Genomic DNA, 25,822 nt, shown 5'->3' on the forward strand with positions numbered 1-25,822 from the left:
CAGCTCAGGTTTGATGGAAACCACTTATAATGGCACAGCAAGTGTACAGACCCGGGAACTAAGCTCCGGGTTGATGGTAACCCCCCATAATGGGCACAGCAGGTGTACAAACCCGGGAACTCAGCTCAAGGTTGACGGGAACCCCTCATAATGGGCACAGCAGGTGTACTGACCCAGGAACCCAGCTCAGGGTTGATAGGAACCCCTCATAAGGGGAACAGTAGGTATATAGATCTGGGAACTCAGTGTAGGGATATTTAGTAGAGTCCTTGCAAGATAAATGGAACTGTCATATCGTTTTAACTCTTTATCATCAACCAAACACTAAAATATCACTTTCTGGTGGATTAGCCCTTTCATTCTCCCTACCTTATTTAATTAAATTAATCAAATACCTGTTGGCCTAGGTTTTAAATGGTCTACAGAAGCATTCTTGTTGGGTATGATAGAATGTGGGGTGATAATGATAGGAACAGTTATATGACTGGATCTAGAGAACTGGTACATCACCTGTCTGGGTGTCCATGAACCATTGTGTCTAATGATGATAATAAAGTGTCCTTGATTACAGTTTTAAATTTGGTTTCAGATTTGTGGGCAAAGACATTAAAAAACAGGTTGATGCAGATTCACAATCCAACCTTCTCACAATCTTTCTTGGTCATTGCACCCTCTAAACAGCAGTGCTCCAGATGCATGTGTGTGTATTGCAATTCAGGAGGTAGGTAGAGTTTTGCTCAGATGTCCAGTGCTAAGTAAGACAATAACTGCTCCCTAGACCAGTGGTGGGACCTCTCTCCCACTGTTGGGCAAGGGCTTCCCTTTTCCGAAGACCTCCAGCCAGCTGCAGATCTAACCTCCCACAATTCTTTCCAGCAACCATGGTGCCCCCCAACTTCTTAAAAGTGGCCCACAGTGCCCCCATGGCCCCTGAGCACCTTCCAAAGTGCCCTCAAGCTCTCACAGGGCCATCCAGAGTCCCTTGGTGCTCGCCAGCCTGCTACAGAGCCTCAGACTTCTATAATGCCCCCAACCTGTCCCGCAGCGCATCTAGTCCCCTCCTGAAATCTCACCCCCTACAGGTCCACCGTCCACCAAGTCTGTCATAGAGTCCCCTAGCCCACTCCACAACCATCATGTCCTTCCCTCATAGTGCTCCCCAGCCACCTCCAGAAACCTTTCCCTCTACAGGTCCACCAGGTCTGCTGCAGAATCACCTATCCAGATCCACAACCTCCATCACTCCCACAGTGAAATCCAGCCCCCCCCCCCCCCCCGCCAGAAACCTTGTTCCCTACAGGGCCACCAAGTCAGAGTCTCCTAACCAACTCAAACCCCCCCCCCCCCCATTTGTCCACAGTGCTCACAGCCCCCTTCAGATACCTTGTGCCCTACAGTGCCACCAAGTCTGCTACTGCTACAGAACTCCCTAAACCACTCCACAACCCTTATCCCCCCGCACGCATCCCCATCCAGAGCCTTCTAACATTTCAATGCACCTTTTGCATACCCATACTTTTACTGTGTGAGCATGAGCTTTATTTTTACTGTTGGGAAATTAAAAGATTTAGAAAAATTTACCAAGCCCTGGTCTCAAAAAAGTTGAGAACCCCTGCCATAGACAATGAAATGTCACCCAATTCTGTCAAAAAAAGGTCAGAGTGGGAGACATCATGTAATGATTATTTGAATGTGCCCAAGATGGCTGCCCCAACTCCTAAGCACCTTGAGTTCCCAATGAGAACAGGATTATGGAAATACAGATTAAAAAAATTAAATGAAATCCTGGGCTCAACACCTAATCATGTGTAGAAACCCAATACAACAAATCAACGTTTATTTTATTAGTTAAAGGAAAATGATAATAGTTTTGATCAGTTTACATTAATTTTTGTTTGGAAATGTGCCCAATTATTTTTTATATTGGTTTTATTCAATTAATAAAACTTAATAGCAGCAGGATATTATACTGTGTTAGCCAGCAATTGATACAAAAAATGTAAACCATACCCTTTATTGGGTAACTATAGTTATTACAGATGCAAGATTTTTGGACCACATAGATCCCTTTTTCAGGCTGTATATAATCTTAACTCACAGGGAAGCCCTAAAAAACATTCAGCTGAGTTTTCCTAGAAGAAAGCCTAGTACTGCATGTACACTTGTGAGTTATGACTAATTAACGTGGTCCCAGGATTCTGCACTACATTAGCCATGGATTGATGCAAAAAGTTTAAATCATACTCTTTACTGGCTAACTACAGTTATTAAAGAGACAAGCTTTTTGGACCCCATACAGTGGTGTGAAAAAGTGTTTGCCCCCTTCCTCATTTCCTGTTCCTTTGCATGTTTGTCACACTTAAGTGTTTCGGAACATCAAACCAATTTAAACAATAGTCAAGGACAACACAAGTAAACACAAGTAAACGCAAAATGCAATTTGTAAATGAAGGTGTTTATTATTAAAGGTGAAAAAAAATCCAAACCATCATGGCCCTGTGTGAAAAAGTGATTGCCCCCCTTGTTAAAACATACTATAACTGTGGTTGTCCACACCTGAGTTCAATTTCTCTAGCCACACCCAGGCCTGATTATTGCCACACCTGTTCACAATCAAGGCATCACTTAAATAGGAGCTGCTTGACACAGTAAGGTCCACCAGAAGATCCTTAAAAGCTACACATCATGCTGAGACCCAAAGAAATTCAGGAACAATTGAGAAAGAAAGTAATTGAGATCTATCAGTCTGGAAAGGGTTATAAAGCCATTTCCAAAGCTTTGGGAATCCAGCGAACCACAGTGAGAGCCATTATCCACAAATGGCAAAGACATGGAACAGTGGTGAACCTTCCCAGGAGTGGCCGGCCGCCCAAAATTACCCCAAGAGCGCAGCGACGACTCATCCAAGAGGTCACAAAAGACCCCACAACAACGTCCAAGGAACTGCAGGCCTCACTTGCCTCAGTTAAGGTCAGCGTTCATGCCTCCACCATCAGGAAATGACTGGGCAAAAATGGCCTGCATGGCAGAGTTCCAAGGAGAAAACCACTGCTGAGCAAAAAGAACATCAAAGCTCGTCTCAATTTCTCCACAACACATCTTGATTATCCCCAAGACTTTTGGGACAACATTCTGTGGACCGATGAGACAAAAGTGGAACTCTTTGGAAGGTGTGTGTCCAAGTATATCTGGCGTAGAAGGAACACTGCATTTCATAAAAAGAACATTATACCAACAGTAAAATATGGTGGTGGTAGTGTGATGGTCTGGGGCTGTTTTGCTGCTTCAGGACCTGGAAGACTTGCCGTGATAAAAGGAACTATGAATTCTGCTGTCTACCAAGAGATCCTGAAGGAGAATGTCCGACCATCTGTTCGTGTACTCAAGCTGAAACGAACTTGGGTTCTGCAGCAGGACAATGATCCTAAACACACCAGCAAGTCCACCACCGAATGGCTGAAGAAAAACAAAATGAAGACTTTGGAGTGGCCTAGCCAAAGTCCTGACCTGAATCCTATTGAGATGTTGTGGTATGACCTTAAAAAGGCCGTTCATGCTCGAAAACCCTCTAATGTAACTGAATTAGGACAATTCTGCAAAGATGAGTGGGCCAAAATTCCTCCAGGACACTGTAAAAGCCTCGTTATCGCAAACGCTTGGTTGCAGTTGTTGCTGCTAAGGGTGGCCCAACCAGTTATTAGGTTTAGGGGGCCATCACTTTTTCACACAGGGCCATGATGGTTTGGATTTTTTTTCACCTTTAATAATAAACACCTTCATTTACAAATTGCATTTTGTGTTTACTTGTGTTGTCCTTGACTATTGTTTAAATTGGTTTGATGTTCCGAAACACTTAAGTGTGACAAACATGCAAAGGAACAGGAAATGAGGAAGGGGGCAAACACTTTTTCACACCACTGTAGATGCCTTCGTCAAGCTTTACATAATTAGTGATTCCCTAAAGACAATCAGTTAGGTTTTCCTAGAAGAAAGCCCAGCCCTGCCTGCACACTTGTGTATAATTAATGTGACCCCATCTTTGGAAGGGGGGTGTTTTCCTCCTTTGAGTTATTCAGCATTCTGTGCAATCTGATCTCTCTTGCTCTTTCACAGTTGCCCCAGTTTTTTTGAGAAGATTGCAGATAATTATTTTTTTTTGGAGCTTGCCACCTGCTGTCTGCAAATGGTGAACATAAAATATACATAGAAATATTTTATGTCTACCAAATTCAAACTAGATATTGAAAATTATCTTTTTTGAAATAAAAATAATAATAATAATAAAACACTGTACATTCAATTTAAAAGCTGATATCCAGACGCATAAAATGTAAAAGTACATACAGGAATTTATATTATATATACACACCAGGCTGTATAATTCACAATGCCAGTATCACAATTGTGTCTCATAGAGATAAGAAAATACATGAAAGGGCCTAGACTTATCTCAGAAGTCTGGTTGCCAATGCACCTAAAAAACATTTTTTTTTAAATCTCTTATATTTTTGGCAGTGAAATTACAGCTTCCTTAAAAAGGCTGCTAAATTGGACTGACTTTTGGAAACTGTCACTCTCGTCCAAGGCTTGATTTCACCTATATGGTCCTCTAAGCCATCACGTCAACCCCATGACCTCAAATCTATGTGGGCAACCGGTTCTGTACACAGGAAATAATATATACATATTAAAATATTCTACAAATATCAAAATGTTAATTCACCAAAAAAATAGTTTCCTGTCTAAGTCTTCAAGGAAAAAAAAATAAGTAAGAAATTATCACACAAGGGGGCAGTTGTCCAATCGCCCAAAAAAAATGATCTGCCCTAGACTCCTATGCTTATATGGACTTACCCCTGTCCCTGTACATTTTGTGGACCAAAAGGCTGGAAGAAAGGCTAGCAACGTGATGCTCTGCAGGTCTTTGGCAAGACTAAAAACACAAAATAGACATACCATAAACGCTTTGCACAAAACATTGTTGCGAGAGCAATGCTGTGAGGGCAACAGCATTAATAAAGGTTAATGGAGCATTTGTTGCAAATAAATTTCACCAGCAAGCCAAATCATGAGAATGAATTGTATTTATAAAAAAAAAAAAATGCGTTGTTTAAATGCCCTGTAATCGTATGAGATGGGGAACAGTTGGTAAGCGGATGAAGCACAATGCCCATTAGACCTTTGGCAGGCAACAAGTTAATGAAGGATGATGCTCTGTGGTCTTTGGCAGGAATGCAGATTAAAGTTTTTTTTTCTTTTTTTGGGAGGTTTGAGGTGGGATGGGAAGTTTGGCAAATGATAGTTGGGAGATTTTAGGGAGATCACTTTAAGGCATGCGAGACCTCCCACACAAATGGAGCAGTCTGTGCTTCCAACACCGAGCCTGTCTCTGGTCAACATTGCAAGACCCCGAGAGAGGGCAAGATTGGAGCTTAGTGTCATGGATTCTTCTTACAGATACCAGGGAGATGAATGGTGGTAGTTACTTCTCTCCTAGGACAAGGGAAGACTTTGCGGCATTGGTGGCAGGACAGACAGGCAGACTTGGATCTGTTTGGCATCAAAGATGGTAACGGACCTACTCTTGACGCCAACTCTCTCACACTGGGGGTGGGTGGACGAGGGTCATTTATCAAATCAACTTCACAGGCATTAAAAAAAAAAAGAGTAAAACATTCGTAGACTGATTTTTTTTGGAAAGCTTAGAATTTATCTCTATAAAAACGTATCGATGGTAGTTAAGAAAAGAGGCTTTATCCAGATGTTATCCTTGTTCTTCAATGAAATCTTCTTTGAGATAGAAAATTTCTTCTGTGGAAGGATTCCACCATGTCCTATCATGGGATGCTTCCAAACAATGGAGCAACATAACAGCATCAGGAGAGAAAAGGGATCCCTTTGAAAGCAGTTGGAGTTTTTCCTTTGATTGGTATGGTGCTGTTATCTTGCGCTTGCCTCTTTTATGATCTCTATGAAGAAAATATACAATCAAATTCATATTATGAAGTACAAACAAGTTGACAAGCCCTCTCAGAATTTTTAAAGTGCATGCTTACATGTAAAATATTTCACAGAAAGGGAGGCATGCACCCGATAAGGCCAACCAGAGGGAAGTAGAGTTTGGGGATACCATTGGAGCGCTATGAAGTTTACCCGGGACCAAAAATTAAAACAGAATGGCACCAATTCACTAAACAATAGCGCATTTCGAAAGTTTGGTTTTAATTAAAATGTATACATTTATATAATTGTATACATATATTCATATAATTTATATTTAAAATTGATGAGAATTTTTTTTTTTTTTAAATACAGATTAAATTTTTTTTGGGAGGAAAATGTATAGTTTGCAGTCATTTTTTTATACTTAATTGTTGCCAGTGATGGACCACAACTATGCCATATGAAAACAGAACAGCGCCAATTCACTAAACATTAACTCAGTTGGAAAATTTGGTAAACTAGATTTTTTCAATTAAAAAAATATATTTTATATTATAAAATAACAGGTTCCTAAGAAGAAATATTTTTTAGTTTGTGGTAATTGTCATAATAGTTAATTGTTGCCAATGAAGGACCACAGCTATGCCATAGGTAAACAGAATGTCAACAATTCCAAACGCATTTGGAAAATTTCGTTTTTCATATCAAAAACTATATTTTTTATTCAAAACTGATGAGAAAAAAAAATGGAAAAAATTGATTCATAACAAGAAATAATTTGTAGTTTGTGGTAACTTTCATAATAATTAATTATTTCCAATGAAAGACCACGGCTATTTGATATGTAATGCCGCGTACACACGACCGGACTTTTCAACATCAAAAGTCCGACGGAATGATTCCGGCAGACCATTCGATCGTGTGTGGGCTGCAGCGGACTTTTGATTTGCAAAAGTCTGACAGACTTTAGAAATGGAACATGTTTCAAATTTTTCCACCAGAACTCCGCCGGACCCAGTTCCTACTGAGATATCCGCTCGTGTGTATGCTAGTCCGACAGACAAAAACCGATGCGAGGGCAGCTATTGGCTACTGACTTTGAACTTCCTTATTCTAGTCCAGTCGTGCGTCATCACGTTTGAATCCGTCGGACTTTGGTGTGATTGTGTGTGGCCAAGTCCGTTCATTCGGAAAGTCTGTCAGAACTCCGTCAGAACTCCGTCGAAAGTCTGTCGGACCTAGTCCCTCGAAAAGTCAGGTCGTGTGTACGCGGCATAAGAGACATTTGGACAAGACAATTATCATTAAATAAAATATTGAATGCTTTTAAAATTACCAATATAGTCAGTTGACGCCAATGTCACCAAAAAGTTTTTTTTTTAAAGGGATGTCCACTAATTAAAAGAATAGTATTTAAAAATGTATTTTGAAAAAATAAGTAAAATTACCGTAAGGATTCTCTTCTTAAATTTCTCTGGAATTGTCACCTTTTTTACATTTCAAACTTGGTAAAGTGAAATAGCGTGAAAAGAAATTTGAAAGGAAATGTTTTTAAAATGTTCAGTGAGAGTTTACAGTTTTTGTAAAATCAAGAGAAAAAGTGCAATTTCCATGATTTACATATAGGCTCCTATGGGTGCATGCTCCCTTCAGTAAATACCATTGATTAAAGCACAGTGCATTGCATCATAGTAGTTGAGTTTTCTCTCCTGGTTCAGACCCGGTCAGCTATGACATGGTAGTTAGGATGAGTAGCCGTAGCAGTAACTTAAAATGTCACAAGTACCCGGCAGTTAGCAGCATGCAGACACCTTAATCTTTTCACAGAAAGGGGTAAAGCTTTACTTAGGAGATTGTAGGCTTGTCTTGTATATTTTAAATTTAAAGAGTGTTTCTTTAAAATTGTGTTCTGTAAAGAAAAACATTTTGTAAGCACTTTCATGATTATTATTTTTTTGTTTTTGCAGAGGGCTGTAATGTTTTTCCCTATTTTTTAAAAACGATTAAAAAAAAAAAGTTTGTTGCATGGAAGAGTTTGATAAATGACCCCCAGCTCACATCGTGCAGCGACACATTCGCTTAATCCTCTAGCATTTCTCCATCCTCCGGTTCCCCCTTAGTTCTCCATTTCCCGTTCTTCCTCCTCTTCTCCAGACTGCACCCCAGACGTTGCCACATCTGATACCTTCCGGCTGTGTGGTGGGCTGTCAAATTCCTCCCGTGGTGGAGACAGGGACTGCAGATCGTGACACACAACGTCATCTTCTTCTAAGGGGGATATTTTAGAGTGCAGCAACTGAGGAGCAATCTCACAGATATTCTCGAACGGTCTCTCTTCCAGCTCAGGTCCAGGGTTTGTGATGCCGCCTCCTCCTGGGGGCGCTGGGGACACTGTGAGAGACTGCTCACTGCTAGCCCACGCCTCCGAGGAGCCGAGGCAGTAAAGTCCTTGGGACACATAAGAGTGTGGCCAACATTCCGAATGTGCCTGTGCAAGGTTATCTATACATAGATAGAGGAATGTGAAAAGGGAAAGCACGGGGAAGGACAAGACAAAGACAGAAAGGAAAAAATAAAGCAATGTTAATATCTAACTCTTTTAATTCCCGAAAAGTAACAGCAGAATACACTATATTACTGAAAGTATTGAGACACCTGCCTTTACACGTACATAAATTTTAATGGCATCCCAGTCTTAGTCCGTAGGGTTCAATATTGAGTTGGCCCACCCTTTGAAGCTATAACAGCTTCAACTCCTCTGGGAAGGTTGTCCACAAGGTTTAGGAGTGAGTCTGTGGGAATGTTTGACTATTTGGCATTTGGTCTTCCATGACATTTTTTTTATTGTTGAGTTACAGTCTAATTCAGCCTTTTCAAACTTTTTACCTCAGAGGAAGCCTTGAAATATTGTTCATGTCTCAGGGAACCCCTGCTAGGATTAGTCCATCAGGGGTCATTAGGAAAATGCTCCTTATATTGGTGGTCAGTGAGAATTATGTCTCCATTTCCACCCTTACAGATAGCTTAAAGCTCATTGGTGTCAAGCTACGGGTTCTGCCAAGTGGTGATGGACCTGGATCTATGAAGGCACTATAATATGGGAGGTCAGTTAGTCACAGCTCAAGGAACCCCCAGCAACCTCTGGATGAACCCTATGGTTCCACAAAACCCTGGTTGAGAATGGCTGATCCAACACAAGCCCCAATTTTTTAAGGTTTTGGTTATATTAGGAGGATTTAGAAGCTCTTTTGGGTTTCTATTTAGGTCTTTACCTCCATTAGGGACATTTCCCTCACTTTCTTCTGATACCAGGAACATAGACAGCAATAAAAACTTTGATTCTTGTCTGTCCAAAATTCCAACCCTTCCTCACTCTGCTAAAAGTGTTTTTGTTTTTTTCCCCCTTCCTGACAAATACAGGGACACAGATGGCAGAAAAACTTGCCAGAGGCTTAAACCTTTCCCTTTTATAACAGAAATGTGTTTCTGCCACAAATTTCTCATTGGAGAGATTTCCCCTTACTTCCTGTCCCCATGAGCAAGTGAAAGTTGACACAATTAACCACTTGCTGACCAAGTTAAATAATAAATACAATTATTTGTTTTAGCCCGAGAGCCGGAAGTGACATCAAAGGCTGCTCCAGTCCTCTAAGGGCATAGAGACGAGTACAGGCCATCTTGACCTCACTCATCTTCCTGCTCAGCAAACAGCTCTGGTAAACCCAGAAACGACTGGGAAGCTGCGATGGGGGGGGCACCTATCCCACTGCCTCTAAAAGTGATCCCGCGGCAAATGTGCCTGCAGGACCACTTTTATCTGAAAACAGAATCGCCCATAGTAAAAAGCAATATCAGGGTTATGGCAACTAGCTGCTGCCATAACACCATTATTAACATCAAAGTAAGGACGTATTTTTACAGTGGGCTGGTCGGCAAGTAAAGTCTTGGATAGAGTGGAGCGGGATTAGAATATCTGTCAAGTTTTTAATGCTGTCTGTGCCACCGTTAGGTGGATTTACTCCATCGAAAATCCCATAGTTGGGACATAGTTTAGGAATAGGGGTGATCTTTCAAGGGGGACACTAGTTCTGGTGATCCTGGCGAACACCAGAGATTTCCCTCTCTTTGGAGAGATTTCCTCTTGCTTCCTGTTTGGCTATGGGACATGTGAACGGAAATCTCCCCAATAAAACACAGATGGCAAAAACAAAAACCTGAAAGGGGTTTAACCCTCCCTTACTCTATCCAAAATGAAAGAAAAAGTTGCGCCTTCTGTTCTACTATAATTCTTTGGGGCAAAATCTTCCTGCAAATGACTAATTGCTTTTGACCAAAAAATGTCTTGAAATTTAATTGAAGATGAAATCAATTTTCCCGAAATTTAAGATTGTTTTGTCAAATTTAAGATTGTTTTGTCAAATTTGTCAAAATGCATTGAAGCCAGTTGGGGTGCAAACTTATGTAAAAATGGGACACAGATGGCAATAAAAATGTAACTGCAATTTGCATCTTTATTGGTTAAATGTCATCACTTTCTAGCAAAGAAATATTACAAATTGCTTTTCCTGAAGATAATATTTTTGGAGATTCAGGCACATATGTTATGGAATCTCAGTTCGGACAAGTAGATTTGTTAATTTCTACCCACATCAACCAATAAGAACTTATCTTTGGTTGCTATGTTTTACTGCCCCTTTCTTGTTCTGACTACCTTACGGAAAAATCCCGCTGGACTGTGCTTTGCAGGTCTCACCCTGGTTTTCCAGTAGCTCCTGGTACGTTTCACTTTGCCTTTCCTGGTTAGAATTCACGCTCTCCTCTTCTCCATCCATCGATGACCAGGCCATTAGCGTTGCCTCAGAGATAGCAAATTGCTGCATGACACCTTGAAGGATGGAAAACAGAGGAAAAGGTATAAAAAAGACCAAGTAGTGGACTGAGGTGGATAGTGGGCCAAGACATCAAAAAGAAAAGAGCTCCATGGACTACATGACCAGCAGATGCATAGGATGAAGCCACAGATCCACAGAGCAATATGTGAGTTTGACTTCATACTGTTCCATCCATATCTGCCTAACAATATTTTCATATATGGTGAATTCCCCTCTATGCTCACATCTATTGGTGACCAATAGATGTGCTCACATCTATTGGTGACCAATATGTTGCCCCTATGCGAGGATTAGTTCTTCTAAACATAACATTTCCTTGTTCTAACAACTTAAAGAAGAATTTCAGGTATGGATATTTTTACATAGTTATATTGGTCCATGCATGTACCATACCGTATCTGTAGGATCTTTCTGGAACATGGTAAAAAAACCTCTGTAGACAGCACTACTCCAGTGATCTCCACTAGCTTCTGGATTTTGTGCTGAGAGTCTGCTTTGGGGTCTTTCAGCCAGGAGCGTGCATAACTGCACATTACTAGTTTACAGATGAAGCATTAATTAGGCTTGGTTCACATATATACAAATTGAATGCAGTTTTAACTGCATCTGATTCATTTATTATGTGATTTGGACCATCTTTCAATGAATCGCACCTTAACTGGTGTAGAAAACTGTGTTATTTTTTTTTGGTATATGGTCAGTATAGTAGCTCCTGAATTCTGAAGAAATGGGTATTATGTAATAGCATGGCACCACTCCGTGGCATGTTTCGTGTTGCCCCCAGAGAGTGGTTCTTTTACATTAGTACATAGTTACATAGCTACATAGTGGGTGAGGTCGAAAAAAGACACAAGTCCATCAAGTCCAACCTATGTGTGTGATTATATGTCAGGATTACATTGTATATCCCTGTATGTTGTGGCCCTGCTGACACCACCGCCTGTAGAAGAGAATTCCACATCCTTGCCGCTCTTACATTAAAGAACCCTCTATGTAGTTTAAGGTTAAACCTCTTTTCTTCTAATTTTAATGAGTGGCCACGAGTCTTGTTAAACTCCCTTTCGCGAAAAAGTTGTATCCCTATTGTGGGGTCACCTCACCAGTTCAGTATTTGTAAATTAAATCATATCCCCTCTCAAGCATCTCTTCTCCAGAGAGAATAAGTTCAGTGTTTGCAACCTTTACTCATAACTAATATCCTCCAGACCCTTTATCAGCTTTGTTGGCTTTCTTTGTACTCACTCCATTTCCAGTACATCCTTCCTGAGGACTGGTGCCCAGTACTGGACAGCATACTCCATGTGCGGCCGGACCAGAGTCTTGTAGAGCGGGAGAATTATCGTTTTATCTCTGGAATTGATCCCCTTTTTAATGCATGTCAATATTCTGTTTGCTTTGTTAGCAGCAGCTTGGCATTGCATGCCATTGCTGAGCCTATCATCTACTAGGACCCCCAGATCCTTTTCCATCCTAGATTCCCCCAGAGGTTCTCCCTCCCCAGTGTATAGATTGCATTCATATTTTTGCCACCCAAATGCATTATTTTACATTTTTCTACATTGAACCTCCTTTGCCATGTAGTTGCTCACACCAGTAATTTGTTCAGATCTTTTTGCAAGGTTTCCACATTTACATCTTGGTCTCACAGACATCTACCAGAGGTCGCCAATCAACATTAAGGTTTGTAACTATAAAAAAAAAAATGTGCACAGCTGTCTGTCTGTCGAAACGTCATGTTGCGTGCAAATAGGGCAAAATCAAATGTTCTCAGGCTATATTCTCTGCTACAAAAATGAGCGAATGCAGAAAATACATAATTATGGCCATTAGATGGCGACGAGGAGCATGCTGAGTTCCCACAATAGTCAGCACCACCTAGTGGCCATAATGAAGGTAAAGCTACTAGATGGCGCTGACTATTATAGGAAATAAGTATGCTCCTCAGTGCCACCCAGTGGTCATTATGTGGTATTTTCCACATTCATACGTTTAAATTGCAGAGAATGCATCTGGTGATTGTTTGATTTTGCTCCACTCGCACAGAGGCAAAAAATAGGCAGACTCAGTGAATCACTTGTTCTTTTTCTACTATCATTTTTCTATTTTTCTACTTTACCCTAAAATAAAGACGCAGCTGCAGTGGAGCTGATTAAGATGTATATTTAACCGGTTCGTTCACCGTACATTTTAGCTACAATCGTATTTTCTATTCGTATTCGTATTATCTGTTGACTGTTGGTACTTTCTTTAACAGACCTCTTTTTTTTGTTGTTTAATGTGATGACGTCTGTAGGAAGGTGACGCTGTATTTCGCACATGGAGCCACGCTGCACGATGGCGGTTCATTTAGCAGCCCGTGTCTGATTTATGAAGTGTTATGTGAGAAGCGGGAGCTTTCTAAGAATGGGACTGCTGAGTCTGACTTTCTCGCGCTGGAGGGTGGGGCAGGTCCCGTCTCCCCATCTCTCTGCAGGATATTAAATTACCCTGAACGCCGCAGCACAAAACATTCCCTGCAGAAGCACATCTGCTGCACGCTGAGATATCAGTCACTGCCCATGCCCTCCTGTCCTGCCCATGCAATTAGCTGCTTATATGTGATTTATGATCGCGATACAGAGGAAAGAGGATGAGAGCCAGGCAGCGTGTTCCTTATTACAGGCCTTGTGTTTTTTTTTTTTAGCAATCCAAAATGCTATATAAAGCTGTTCTGGGCCACTTATACACTCGTTGTTTGAGGAAAACATCTTGCAAAATATATTTTACAGATAACTATTGAGACTTGCACAGACAGCGTGGAGTCCCCCCCCCCCCCCCCCCAATCCATACAAGACCCTTTATCTGAGCATGCAGGCCGGCAGGTCAGGAGAGAAGGAGACGAGCGAGCACCCTCCTGAACCATACCACACCACATGCCCCCCCACTCCAAAGCACCTTGTCCTTATGTTGATGGGGACAAGGGCCTCTTCCCCACAACCCTGGGCGGTGGTTGTAGGGGTCTGCGGGCAGGGGGTTTATCGGCATCTGGAAGCCCCCTTTAACCAAGGGGCCCCCAGATCCTGCCTCCTTATGTGAATGAGTATGGGGCACATAATGCCCCTACCCATTCACCCCCAAAAAAACAGTGTAGTGTAAAAAAAACAGGAGGCAGTCCTTTATTATTAATTAATAATGTACCCCATGGTTGCTCCAATGGCAATCACGATGGTCACTGACCCGATAAAAAAAAGAGACCTCGTCCCCTTGTGGCGTCACAGACCTTTCATGCCCGGGGCAGTGATGTCACAAGGGAGCAGGGTCTCCGGGTAACGTCACCTGATGGTCATGCCACATAGTTATATAAGAACTGTCAGAAACCAGAGCTGCCAGAATGGTGGAAGCCTTTATTGGGGAAGGAGCTTTTTTTTTATTGGGTTGGTGATAGCCGCAGCCATCGTGACTGAGGTTGGAGCTACCACAGGGGACTTTATTAATTTATAATAAAACTGCCTCCTGTTTTTTTTTTAAACTACACTTTTTTCTTTTGGGACTAACTCATTCACTTGGGGGGGGGGGGATCTGGGGGAACCCTTGTTAAAGGGGGCTTCCAGATGCCCATAAGCCCCCTGCCTGCAAACCCCCACATCCCTGGGCATGGGTACAAGGTGCTTTGGGGTGGGGGGGGTGGAGACCCCCCCATGTTGAGGGCATGTGGCCTAGTATGGTTCAGGAAGTGGGGCGGCGCTCCCTTGTCCCCCCCTTTCCTGACCTGCTGGGCTGCATGCTCAGATAAAGCGGTCCTATCCTTTGTCAATGAGAGACACTCTAGGGGCTCTGAGGTCCCCTTTTTTTGAACCCTGAACCTGTTGGGATAGGTTTGCCTACATTTAGGATCCCTCCGGTACAAAGTTTGTTTAACAGTATCAAGCCCTGATGAAGGGGGGCACTTTGTAGCCCTGAAATATGTTGGCTTTTTTTTACATGAGAGTCTGAATTTTGAAACTGGATTTTATTTGTTCTTCCTTTGGTGCTTTCTTTCTTGCACAGCCCTTCAAGAAAAAGCTGATGGGATTGTTTTGTCTTCTGTATCCAAAACGAAAAAAGACAAAAAAAAACATCTAGGCATTGGATACCCTTTTAAATGTTTCTGTCCAAGCACCAATACTGTAAATCCAACATCAAAGCTGATTTTTTATGACCGTGCCAGAATGACCTTCCATACTCACCAGCTAGGAACCGCGCCTCCTTTTCTCCATCACTCAAGTCAGAATAGGCGTCACTATCAAATCTGACATTATCATTGCTCGGAGGTGGCGGTTGACCCCAGCTCTGCCATTCTAACATGTGAGCAACTCGTCCTGAGCCAAGAGCCGTGGGCTTGGTGACATGATCCTTCATCGTTCGAGAGACACCTACAGAGAAAGAAGGAAAAGGTTGGTTATTGGTACTCTGGGTAACCCGTGCCGTCGTCTCTGGGCTTTATGGCGGAGCGTCCAGTACCTTTGACAGAAGATTTGGCAAGAGCACCAATTCCGTAAGCATTAGAGTTTCTCTTCAACCGAGGAAGGATCGATGTTGTGTCTTCCATCGATAGCTGACAGACAGACCCAAAGAGAGAGGAAGTGATCGCTCAGGGAGAGAAGAGAGAAGGACGGAAAGAGCGCGGAGTTGGAGGGGGGGGGGGGATAATATAGACAAACAGAGCAAAGGGCATAGACAGACAGGCAACAGCGTCAGCTGCAGAGTACAGAGGGGCGGAGCATAAAGACAAAGGCCGCTGTGTGCCTGATAGATCCTGCTGTCATGGTGAAAGAAAATCGAGAGACAAAATCAAAATCTGTGGAAAGAAAAGTGAAAAAACATGCAGACAGAAAAGGAAACACAAAAACAAAACAAACAGAAAACTAACAAAAAATAAATAAAAATGAGCGTGGTTTATTTCTAAGCCAATCAAACTGCAGCTCTCATTTTTTGGGGGGTTTGATATGCAATAAGGAACCGGCTGGCTATGGTCTCTATGGACTATTGAATTTTAAAGTTTGGTTGCTGGAGATCTTGTCTTCCATACATTGCCTGATTCTCAACACACCAACAGTGTTACAACAATTCTACTATCAATGGATGGGTTGGTTTAATCCCGCATCACCATTTGGGAACTTTAGGAGAGCCACCCCCTGTTAAGGCCATGGGGCAGAGGTAGGTTCCTACCTCTGGCCCCTGACAAGGCCATTACAAAGGATTATGTGCAGTTGAAGAGACCCTGTTGCCAGGCAATTCATATAAAAAATCTTCCCATAAGATTGTATGCACCTTCAATATATGTTATGGATGTTATTCATCGATAAAAATCTCCCCTTGTATAGACATCCATAATGCCTGAGACTGCCATTGTGTGTCGCCATCTTGGATGTAAGGTCACCTGCAGACTCAGAGCCGTTATTCAAGTGACCCACCATTCTTAACCAGGGTTCCTCCAGAGCCTTCTAGCCGGGTTCCTTGGGCTGTGGCTGATTGACCTCCCATTTGATGATTGCATAATTCTGGGTCCAATATCATTTGGAAGTCAACAGCATGATACAAATGATCTGTTAAGCTGTCTGTAAGGTTCACCATTCAGGTTACAATCTGAACGTACAACCACCTTTAGATTTACCAACATTATATAATATGAGGACCTACCCAATCTATCCAAATCAGTCTGTATCCAACCAATGAACCTTGCACTACAAACTTGTCAGTAGATCAAAAGGAGGCTTACAGATTGTAGGGTGTATGGTAATCCTAAGGGGGCATTCTGGCCACCACTGTAAAGGGGGGCATTCTTCCCAGTGATTACCAACATAGGGGCATTCTTCACACTGACCACCGATGTAAGGGGCATCTTTCCTCTCACTCTCAATGAACTAACTGGTATTACCAGGTGTTCCCTGAGACCTGAACATTATTTCAAGGGTTCCTCTGAAAAGGCTGCGCTATAGTATTCCCCTTCTCCCCCCCGACCACTATATAAATAGTTATGTAGGGAGGTAAGGGATGAGGCAAAGGAGCAAAGGTTGCACAGACAGTAATCAGACACTCCCAAGAGAGGAGGACTATAATGTTCAAGCCATATTAAAAATCAAATAAAAAATTTGGAAAGGAAAAAAATGCTGTAAGTATACATTTAAAATATTTTATTTTCTTGCTTTTCTTCTATTTTTTTAAAGGTGATCTCTAATGTTACATTGTAGAGATTACAGTAGGAAAATTTAGGTGGCATGGCTGCGGGTAGTGCGGAGCATCCTCAGATCTGAATCCTCCTCTTGCAATCTCTGTTATGTAATATTATTGTATGTAGGCATCAAAGCCCTTTAAATTGGGTTTGGCTGGGGGCGGAGCTGGGAACCCAAAATCGGACACCTGTTCATTGAAGAAGGTGGTGAGTGATTGAACCAAACTGTGTCCATCCGTTTGAAGAGGAATACAGAGGCTGCCAATGAAAGTCAGAAGTCTTGGCCTGATTACTGTTTGCATTATTTCATATTAGGTATTGAATCTGTTAGATCAACATAACAATCATTTTTGGTTGGAGAGGTCAATAATGGCAGGCTCCATATTCTATGAGTACAGTATCCCTTTAACTTCTTGCCAATCAGGTAATGCATAGGTGCAGCGATGATGAGGGTGGGCTTTAGCACCCTCAAATGTACCCATAGCGGTCCAAATAGCTCCCGGTCTCTAGTTTTGATTGGGAGTCGACAGAGCAGGCTCACGATCATGTGACCACTGTGACAGCCAATCACAGTGGTCATGTAATCAGAGGTCTGTCCCACTCCCCTACCTTAGTACCCAGTTAAAGGGCAGTGGCTTTAGGGGTTAAAGCTCATCTCCAGCCAAAACTTTATTTCTTCTTTTTTGGACAGAGTACAGCAGGGCTAGACTCTCTGCCAGATATTTTTTTGCATATAGCAAATTGTAAGATTGCCCCATACAAAAAGATTCTGATTGTACAGTCCCATTTTGCATCACATCCTGTACAACTGTACAATTGCACACCAATGATGCTTATGGACAAATTTAAAACTTGTCTTATTGTTGGCTCTCACACTGATATCCAAATTTCAGTATAGAACAATTCACTGTTCTATACAAGTTTAACTAAACTTACTACATTGTTCAAGCTGGGTGCAATGTTTATTGAAATTGTAAAGTAAAATTCCCAGCAAGAATTGTTTTTTTTTCTTCACCTAAATTGAATGAGGAAGGGTTATACCCTCTGTCAAGTGCTCATTGTGATCAATATCATTGTGATGGCTGAGAAGCACTAGATTTATCATTATGTTTTATATAACCTTTTATTTATTTATTTGTGGATGTTAGCTGACAGCTTTATTTCTCTAGAACTTGTTTAAATGTCTCCTTAGGGAAATAGTCAGAGAGAATAGAGAATAGAAAAGCCACTCCGCTTATAAGGTTCAGAATTAATTATTACTTAAAGTCCCCAGGAGAAACGCATTTCGGGATGACAAGGGTCTTCTTCGGGGCTATGAATAAATGTGAGTCTGGTCTACAACAATATTATAATTTAACAAAACAAATTAATATTTAAAGAGCAATATATGTATATATTCCAAAAGAAAAACTAAAAAAATGGCTTTTATGTTTTTAGTTGTTTATTTTTTTCACACTTTTTATTCACTCGTTTTTTTTATTAGCCTAATTTTTTATTTATTTTTTGTCTGGTCTACGTCAAGATTAAAAGATACTACAAGAAAACCTAAAATAAAACAATATTTAAAATCCATATTATATTATGTGAAGAAAACTAAAAAATAAAAATACACTTAGGGGTCTATGAATAAAATTTTGCAGGAGAGTATGTTATAAGCATTTGCACAGGCACAACGAATGGTAACTTTATTTTTGTAATATGATTAACTCCCATTATCATTAGCTTTAATGGTTATAATGCAGTAATTTTTCTTTTTTTGTTTTACAATTTTTTAATAATATTTTTATATTTATAAAATAATTATTTTATAATATTTTTTAAACATAGACCCTTTGGTATTCATATGGATTTTTTATTATTGACTAAGTAGTAATTTTTTAGGTTTTAATTTTTTTTTTATATATAGATTTACTAACCTGTGAGTATTTCTAAAATATTGTTGTAGACCAGACACCCCTTTGTTCATAGCCCTGAAGAAGGGGGATCCTTGTACCACCTAAAACTTGTACATTAAAAAAAAAATCTTATTATGGACTTTGCAAATGGAGTGACCACTTAAAGGACTCATTTACACTCCTCTGTCTTGATACATTTCATTAAAGCCCAACTCCAGGCCAAAAAATCCAGTGGGGCTGCATTGGTCAACTGCTCGTTTTTGTCTAGGGGACAGGTGAAAGCCTATACTCACCCGATCCTCCGCTCCATCGGCAAACGGCCTTCCCCCGCGACTCAGTGGCGGACTGTTTCTGACGTCCACACATCCAGAGCTGGTCTATGGGCATGATGATGTCAGGAACAGTCCATCACCCAAGACTGCTAGACCACAGGGGGCAGGAGCCACAGGAACCTGTGCAGGGAGGATTAGGCAAGTACATCTCAGTTCTCAAATCCCCTAGAGAAAAACAAAGCAGCTGACCCATGCATTGCAGGCACAGCCCCACTGCATTGGAAAACTTTTTTTTTTGTCTGGGACTGGGCTTTAAGGCAGCCCATTTTTCGAATGGCAGTGAACCAAAAAGGGCATGCATGTTTTTTTCTGACACAGTACATTACTGTTTGTTGTCACGTAAAAAACATGTGCCTCACAAGTGCATAAGGTATATGCATTGGGGTGCCATTGAAAAGAAACAGAACACAAGTATCATGCATTATCGCAGATTGCTGTAACATGTGCACCAACATATGCATTCCTACAAAGACTCGCCCTGCAGAGGTGTGAATAAGCCTTGACAGAGGTCCTAACCTTTCACCACAGAAGTTCTAACCTCACAGAGGTCCTAACCTTCATCCACAGAGGTCCTAACAGAGGTCCTAACCTTCCACCACAGAGGTCCTAACAGAGGTCCTAACCTTCCACCACAGAGGTCCTAACCTTTCACCACAGAGGTCCTAACCTTCCACCACAGAGGTCCTAACCTTCCCCCAGAGAAGTCCTAACCTTCCCCCAGAGAGGTCCTAACCTTCCCCCACAGAGGTCCTAACCTTCCCCCACAGAGGTCCTAACCTTACACCACAGAGGTCCTAACTTTCCCCCAGAGAGGTCCTAACCTTCCACCACAGAGGTCCTAACCTTCCACCACAGAGGTCCTAACCTTTCACCACAGAGGTCCTAACCTTCCACCACAGAGGTCCTAACCTTCCCCCAGAGAGGTCCTAACCTTCCCCCAGAGAGGTCCTAACCTTCCCCCAGAGAGGTCCTAACCTTCCACCACAGAGGTCCTAACCTTCCACCACAGAGGTCCTAACCTTCCCCCAGAGAGGTCCTAACCTTCCACCACAGAGGTCCTAACCTTCCCCCACAGAGGTCTTAACCTTCCACCACAGAGGTCCAAACCTTCCACCACAGAGGTCCAAACCTTCCACCACATAGGTCCAAACCTTCCACCACAGAGGTCCTAACCTTCCCCCAGAGAGGTCCTAACCTTCCCCCACTCATTAGGAAGTTCCATTTTCATGAGGCTTTAACAAGGCTTATGAGAATGACCAGGATCTTATTGAATGATTTATAGTGGCAGTTATAAAATAAAACAAAGTGAAGGTTTTCTTTAAGCAACTTTATGTGGGGAAAAAAAAAATGAAAATGAATTTGGATCTTTTGGAAAAAAATCATGAACCTCAGTAGCGCCAAATTGAGGGAGTGCGAAAGATAGAGGGAGAGAGTGCCGGAGAGAGACGGAGAGTGAGAGAGAAGGAAAGGCAGAGAATAACCGCACTCACATTGATTCCATCCCAGGAAAAGTCTGTTCGGGTCTGAGAGAGAGGGGAGAACAGTCAGATGAGAGGGGACAACACAAGCCAGACACAAAGACAGCAGGACATCAATACATAAACATGGAGTCACATAAAGTACAGCCGTATTAAAACATAGAGATCCACATTGCGAGGAGGAGGGAAAAACAACGTACAAGTATATGTATCCTATTTCATCCTGATCATCAGTACACATAGAGGGTTATTTACGAAAGGCAAATCCACTTTGCACTACAAGTGCACTTGGAAGTAAAGTCGCTGTAGATCTGAGGAGGACATGCAAGGAAAATAAAAAACAGCATTTTTGCTTGCACATGATTGGATGATAAAATCAGCAGAGCTTCCCCTCATTTCAGATCTTCCCCTCAGATCTACAGCAACTGTACTTCCAAGTGCACTTGTAGTGCAAAGTGGATTTGCCTTTCATATATAACCCCCATAGTATTTATAATATTCAAGTAAGAATGATCATTAAATGGGGTACAGCAGACAGGGGTTCCTGCCATGTTACAATTCTATTTGACTCCCAGCTAAGTTGCCTCTGGATTTAGGTGCATGTTGTCTCTTGATGACTTGGCTCAGTTGCGCACAAGAGTGTTTGTCGCCTGTGTCATTGGCAGAGCTTTTGTTTAATATCTCACGGTCGTTCAAACGCTATTTTTTTTTTCAGAGATGGGGAGGGGTCAGCTGGAACAGATCTACCCCACCAGTACAGATTTCCTGCCAGTACAGATCCCGCTCCCACAGTATAGATCTTCCCCAGTGCAGATCTCTCCCCCAGTACAGATCCTGCCCCGTATAGATTTCCTCTGGTGCAGACCTCTCCCCCCCCCCCAGTACAGTACAGATTTCTCCCAGAACCAGTCCCCCCTCTGGAAGTGTAAATCTCCCCAATGCAGATCTCCCCCAGTACAGATTTTACCCGTCCAGTATTGATCCCACCCCCTTCTCAGGATAGATCTTTCCTAGTGCAGATTCCCTCCAGTACAGATCCTGCCCCCCAGTATAGATATCCCCCAGTACAGCCCTCCTCCCCCAGTACAGGTTTCTCCTACTAGTAGTACTGCTCCCCCAGTACAGATCCCCTTCCCCCAGTACAGATCCCACTTCCACAGTATCTGTCTTGGTTAGTGCAGGTTCCCTACACCAGTACAGTACGGATTCCTCCAACCACTATAGATCTCCCCTCTAGTGCTGATCCCCCCTGTACAGATTTCCCCCCTACAGATCCTCCACCACCAGTATAGATCTCCCCAGTGCAGAGATCCCCCCAGTACAGATCTCTCCTACTGGTAGTACAGCCCCCCAGTACAAAGCTCCTTTACCTCAGTTCAGCTCTCCCCTCGTTAATAGTTTCACTTACCAAACTATGTATTTCAGAGGGTGGGGAAGTCCTGTGACTGGAGCTGAGAAGGACCTAATGAGAGCCTCCCTCCATCTGAATTGCTCCTGCCTCTCTCTGAGTTCTGAAAGATGTCAGGAACGGCATTTGCAGCACTTCTGCTATGCAGACTGTCAGCAGTAGCTTAAGCCATGCAGACATTCTGGGAGGATTTGGACCCCCTTCCCCCCCCCCCCCCTTATCTACACCCCTTCACCTATGGCCAGCTGTCAGAAAACCCAAACGGTGCATGCTTGGGTGCAAAATTTTGCACCCAGTGAGTCAACAAAAGTTAACTGAAATGTAAACTTTTGTCAGTTCATGTGTTGCCAACAGAGCCACTCACTTTTAAAAATTATACGTGTAGGGCCAGCTTTAATCTCTACCCTTGAGGACCCATTTACACTGTTGCATTGCGCAATGGTGGCAATGCACTTTATGCAATGTGGTGCCTTTAATTTTGTATGACACTCCAACACATTGAAGCAACATGCGACAAAGCACCATAGAGCATTTGGTAAAATTTTCATTGCAGATTCTCGGGACATTTTGGTGCATTGGTGATCCATTATTTTCATTGGGCTGACTTACACAGCGATCGCTAACACACAACATAACGCACAATAACCCACGTGCAATAACATACCAAAAAAGCAAATGGGCCTTTAAAATTAGCCATACTCCATGAAATTACCCTCAAACTAAAGTTTGAGTCCTTAAAGAGGCCCCGTTGATAGACCAGATTTTATGCATGATATTGACCTATGAAAACCTCCCTGTCACTGCAGCTGGACGCCGTTATCTTGCATTTCATGTCAGCAGCCTCAGCAAACTCAGAGCTGTCACTCAATCGCCTATTTCCCTTTGCTCCTTCCCTGGCAGCTACATATGTAGGGAGGTAAGGGAAGCTCAGAGGAGCTGGGCCAACACAGACAGTAATCAGTTATGCTCAGAATAGGAAAGGTCTATGGTGAGCAAGGAAGGCTGGGTCTGTGCTAGGGAACTGACCCCCTACTAAAGTAATAAAACTTGCTAGAACATTAAAGTGGTTGTATACCCACATTTTTAACTTTTACCTACAGGAAAGCCTATAATAAGGCTTACCTGTAGGTAAAAAAAATATCTCCTAAACCTGTACGGTTTAGGAGATATTCCCCTCAGTATGCGCCGCTGACTGCAGCGGCGCATGCGCACAAGGGGTTTCTCGCCGTCAAAATCCGTCAGCGGCCGAGCGGCCGGACTGAAATCTCCCGCGCGCATGCGCGGGAGTGACGATATCGCGGCTCCGGCCACTCACAGCGCCGGAGCCGCGATACACGGAAGAAACGCCGAGGGAGCATGTCAGCTCCCTCAGCGTGGATCGGGCCAGATGTCGGGGCCTCGTTCTAAGGTAAGTATTTCATAATGAGCTAGTATGCGGTGCATACTAGCTCATTATGCCTTTTGCTTTGCAGGTTTAAAAAAAAAAAAAAAAAAAGGGCGGGTTTACTACCGCTTTAAGGCTGGGTTCACACCATTGCAAATTGGATGCGGTTTCCCTGCAATAGCAGGAGATTTTGACTTGCTCTCTATGGAGCCGGTTCACATATCTCCGCAGGCGGTCCAGCGCATTTTGTACAAAAATGCTGTGCGTCTTTTGGTCTGTTTCAGGTGCGAATTCAGCCCAAAATTTGGGCTGCAATCGGACCTAAATCAGTGGACCAGGACACACCGGACCCCTGCTATGAGCCGCATGTGGCTCATATGTGTACCGAGCCTCAAAGGTACATTGCAAGTAGAGTAGAAACCATTTATGGAACAATATTGCAAGTAAGCATTTTAAATGCTTGTAGTGTTTTTACTTTTTTTTTTTTTTTTTTTTAAGTTCGTTAACCTAATACTTAAAATGAGACCTATAAAGCATGTGATTTGAATTGCCAACATCCATGCAAAACGCATTTAGTTTTGGAGCTAGCAACTTGCACCTGATTCAAGACAGCACTTAGCCGAGGGCAAAATGAATGTGCAGCTATATAAATATAAACTTGATCCCTCTAACACTTTTTTTTACCGCTGCATTATTCAGTGATACTGAAGACTTTTAGTTCCTTGAAATGAAACAAAATCTATAAATTGTTTTTTATTCATGTCCCATTGCAATAAAGCGATTTGCAAATGATTGTTATTATCTCCTCTGCCGTCCCTTTGTGGAAAAAGAAACATTGTTCCAAGTTGTTTCCAGCATTGCTGGCTGGCGGCCACAAGCTGTTTGTTTTCCCAGCCATGACGCGTCAGGCTTTATGCAGTTAAAATGGAGGACAGGATAAAATAAAACCTGCCTTGCCTTAGACGGGTTGTCTTTGTTTCTGGATGTCCATAAAGGCCCATGTGTGGCGATGAGCGTTACTGTTGTGTTGCGGTACATGCGTTGCAGTGCTATTCGTTTTGAGCAGCACCCCAATGCTCCAAACTTTTAAGTACAAGGCCACATTGTATATTTTACAAATAATCATGGGCTGAAAATAAATCCCCAGCATGGTCCCTATCAGAGACCTGCCTTATATCAGAGTCCAACTTATATAGCAGTCTCCATCAGAGTTCTCCCTAACTTCAGGGTCCCCAACAGAGCCCCCCTTACATCAAAGTCTGCCTTAGGAGTCCCCCTTCCATCAGGTTCATCCTTCAATCACGGTTCCCATAAGAGTCTGCCTTCCATCAGGGTCCTTAACAGAGTGATCCCTTTCATCAATGTCCCTATCAGAGTGCCCCATTCCATCAGGGTCCCCATTAGTGTGCCCCCTACATCAATGTCCCTATCAGATTCCCCTTTAGATTAGAATCCTCTTTAGAGGCCTCCTTAAATCAGAGTCTACCTTAGGAGAAGAAGTTCCATCCTTCATTCACAGTCCCCATCAGAGTCTGCCCTTCCATCAGGGTGCCTATCAGAGTTCCCCCTCTCTGTCATGGTCCCTATCAGAGTGCCCCATTCCATCAGGGTCCCCATTACTGTCCCCCCTTACATCAAGGTCCCCATCAGATTCCCCCGTACATCAGGATCCCCATCAGAGGCCTCCTTACATCAAAGTCTACCTTAGGAGGAGAAATTTCATCTACCATCCATTGTTCCATCAGAGTAGTCATTTTTTTTCTAGTGACTTTAGAGGTATCCCGTCTAAATCATATGAATCAGTAACCTCCCCCACTAGTGATCGAGTCCTCTCATCACTAAGTAAACAGGATTCATGTTTTCTTTTATTACATATTCCATCAGAGTCCGCCTTTCCATCAGAGACCCCCCTTTCCATTAGGTTGTCAGAATACCCCCTTAATTCAAGGTCCCCAGTAGACTCCCCCTTACATCAAGATCCCTAATAGATTCCCCCTTACATTACAATCACCATTAGAGGCCTCCTTACATCAGAGTTAGGATTTCCATCCTTCCTTCAACTCTTCCATCCGTCCTCTCTTCTATCAATGTCCATATCAGAGTGGCCCCTTACATCAGGGTCCCCATTAGCGTCAATCCTTACATCAAGCTGCCTATCAGATTTCCCCTTACATTAGGATCCCCATCAGAGCTCTCCTTATATCAGACAGTCTGCCTTAGAAGTTCCATCCTTTATTCAGGGTCCCTATCAGAGTCCACCTTTCCATCAAAGACACCATCAGCAGCCTCTGTTGACCTTA

The 25,822-nt window shown here is 42.6% G+C and overlaps 1 protein-coding gene across 5 annotated transcripts in view; it reads right to left on the reverse strand.

Annotated features, from left to right (window-relative positions):
- Positions 1-5,066: 5,066 nt before the first annotated feature.
- FAM131B (family with sequence similarity 131 member B) overlaps positions 5,067-25,822 on the reverse strand; it is a 143,249-nt gene continuing 122,493 nt past the window's right edge. For 2 of the 5 annotated variants that reach the window (XM_077455101.1, XM_077455100.1), the window contains 5 exons: positions 20,743-20,775; positions 15,315-15,408; positions 15,041-15,226; positions 10,697-10,828; positions 5,067-8,445 (listed from right to left, as the gene is read on the reverse strand). In XM_077455101.1, coding sequence (XP_077311227.1) covers positions 8,060-8,445; positions 10,697-10,828; positions 15,041-15,226; positions 15,315-15,408; positions 20,743-20,775 — 831 coding nt within the window. In that variant the 3' untranslated portion in view covers positions 5,067-8,059. The remainder of the gene's footprint in view (positions 8,446-10,696; positions 10,829-15,040; positions 15,227-15,314; positions 15,409-20,742; positions 20,776-25,822) is intronic. The other 3 variants (XR_013262802.1, XR_013262801.1, XM_077455102.1) reach the window with 3 other exon arrangements.

This window comes from Lithobates pipiens, unplaced genomic scaffold (assembly GCF_037356315.1).
Source record: "Lithobates pipiens isolate NorthernLeopardFrog02 unplaced genomic scaffold, aLitPip1_a1.2 Scaffold_25, whole genome shotgun sequence".
Taxonomy (NCBI): domain Eukaryota; kingdom Metazoa; phylum Chordata; class Amphibia; order Anura; family Ranidae; genus Lithobates; species Lithobates pipiens.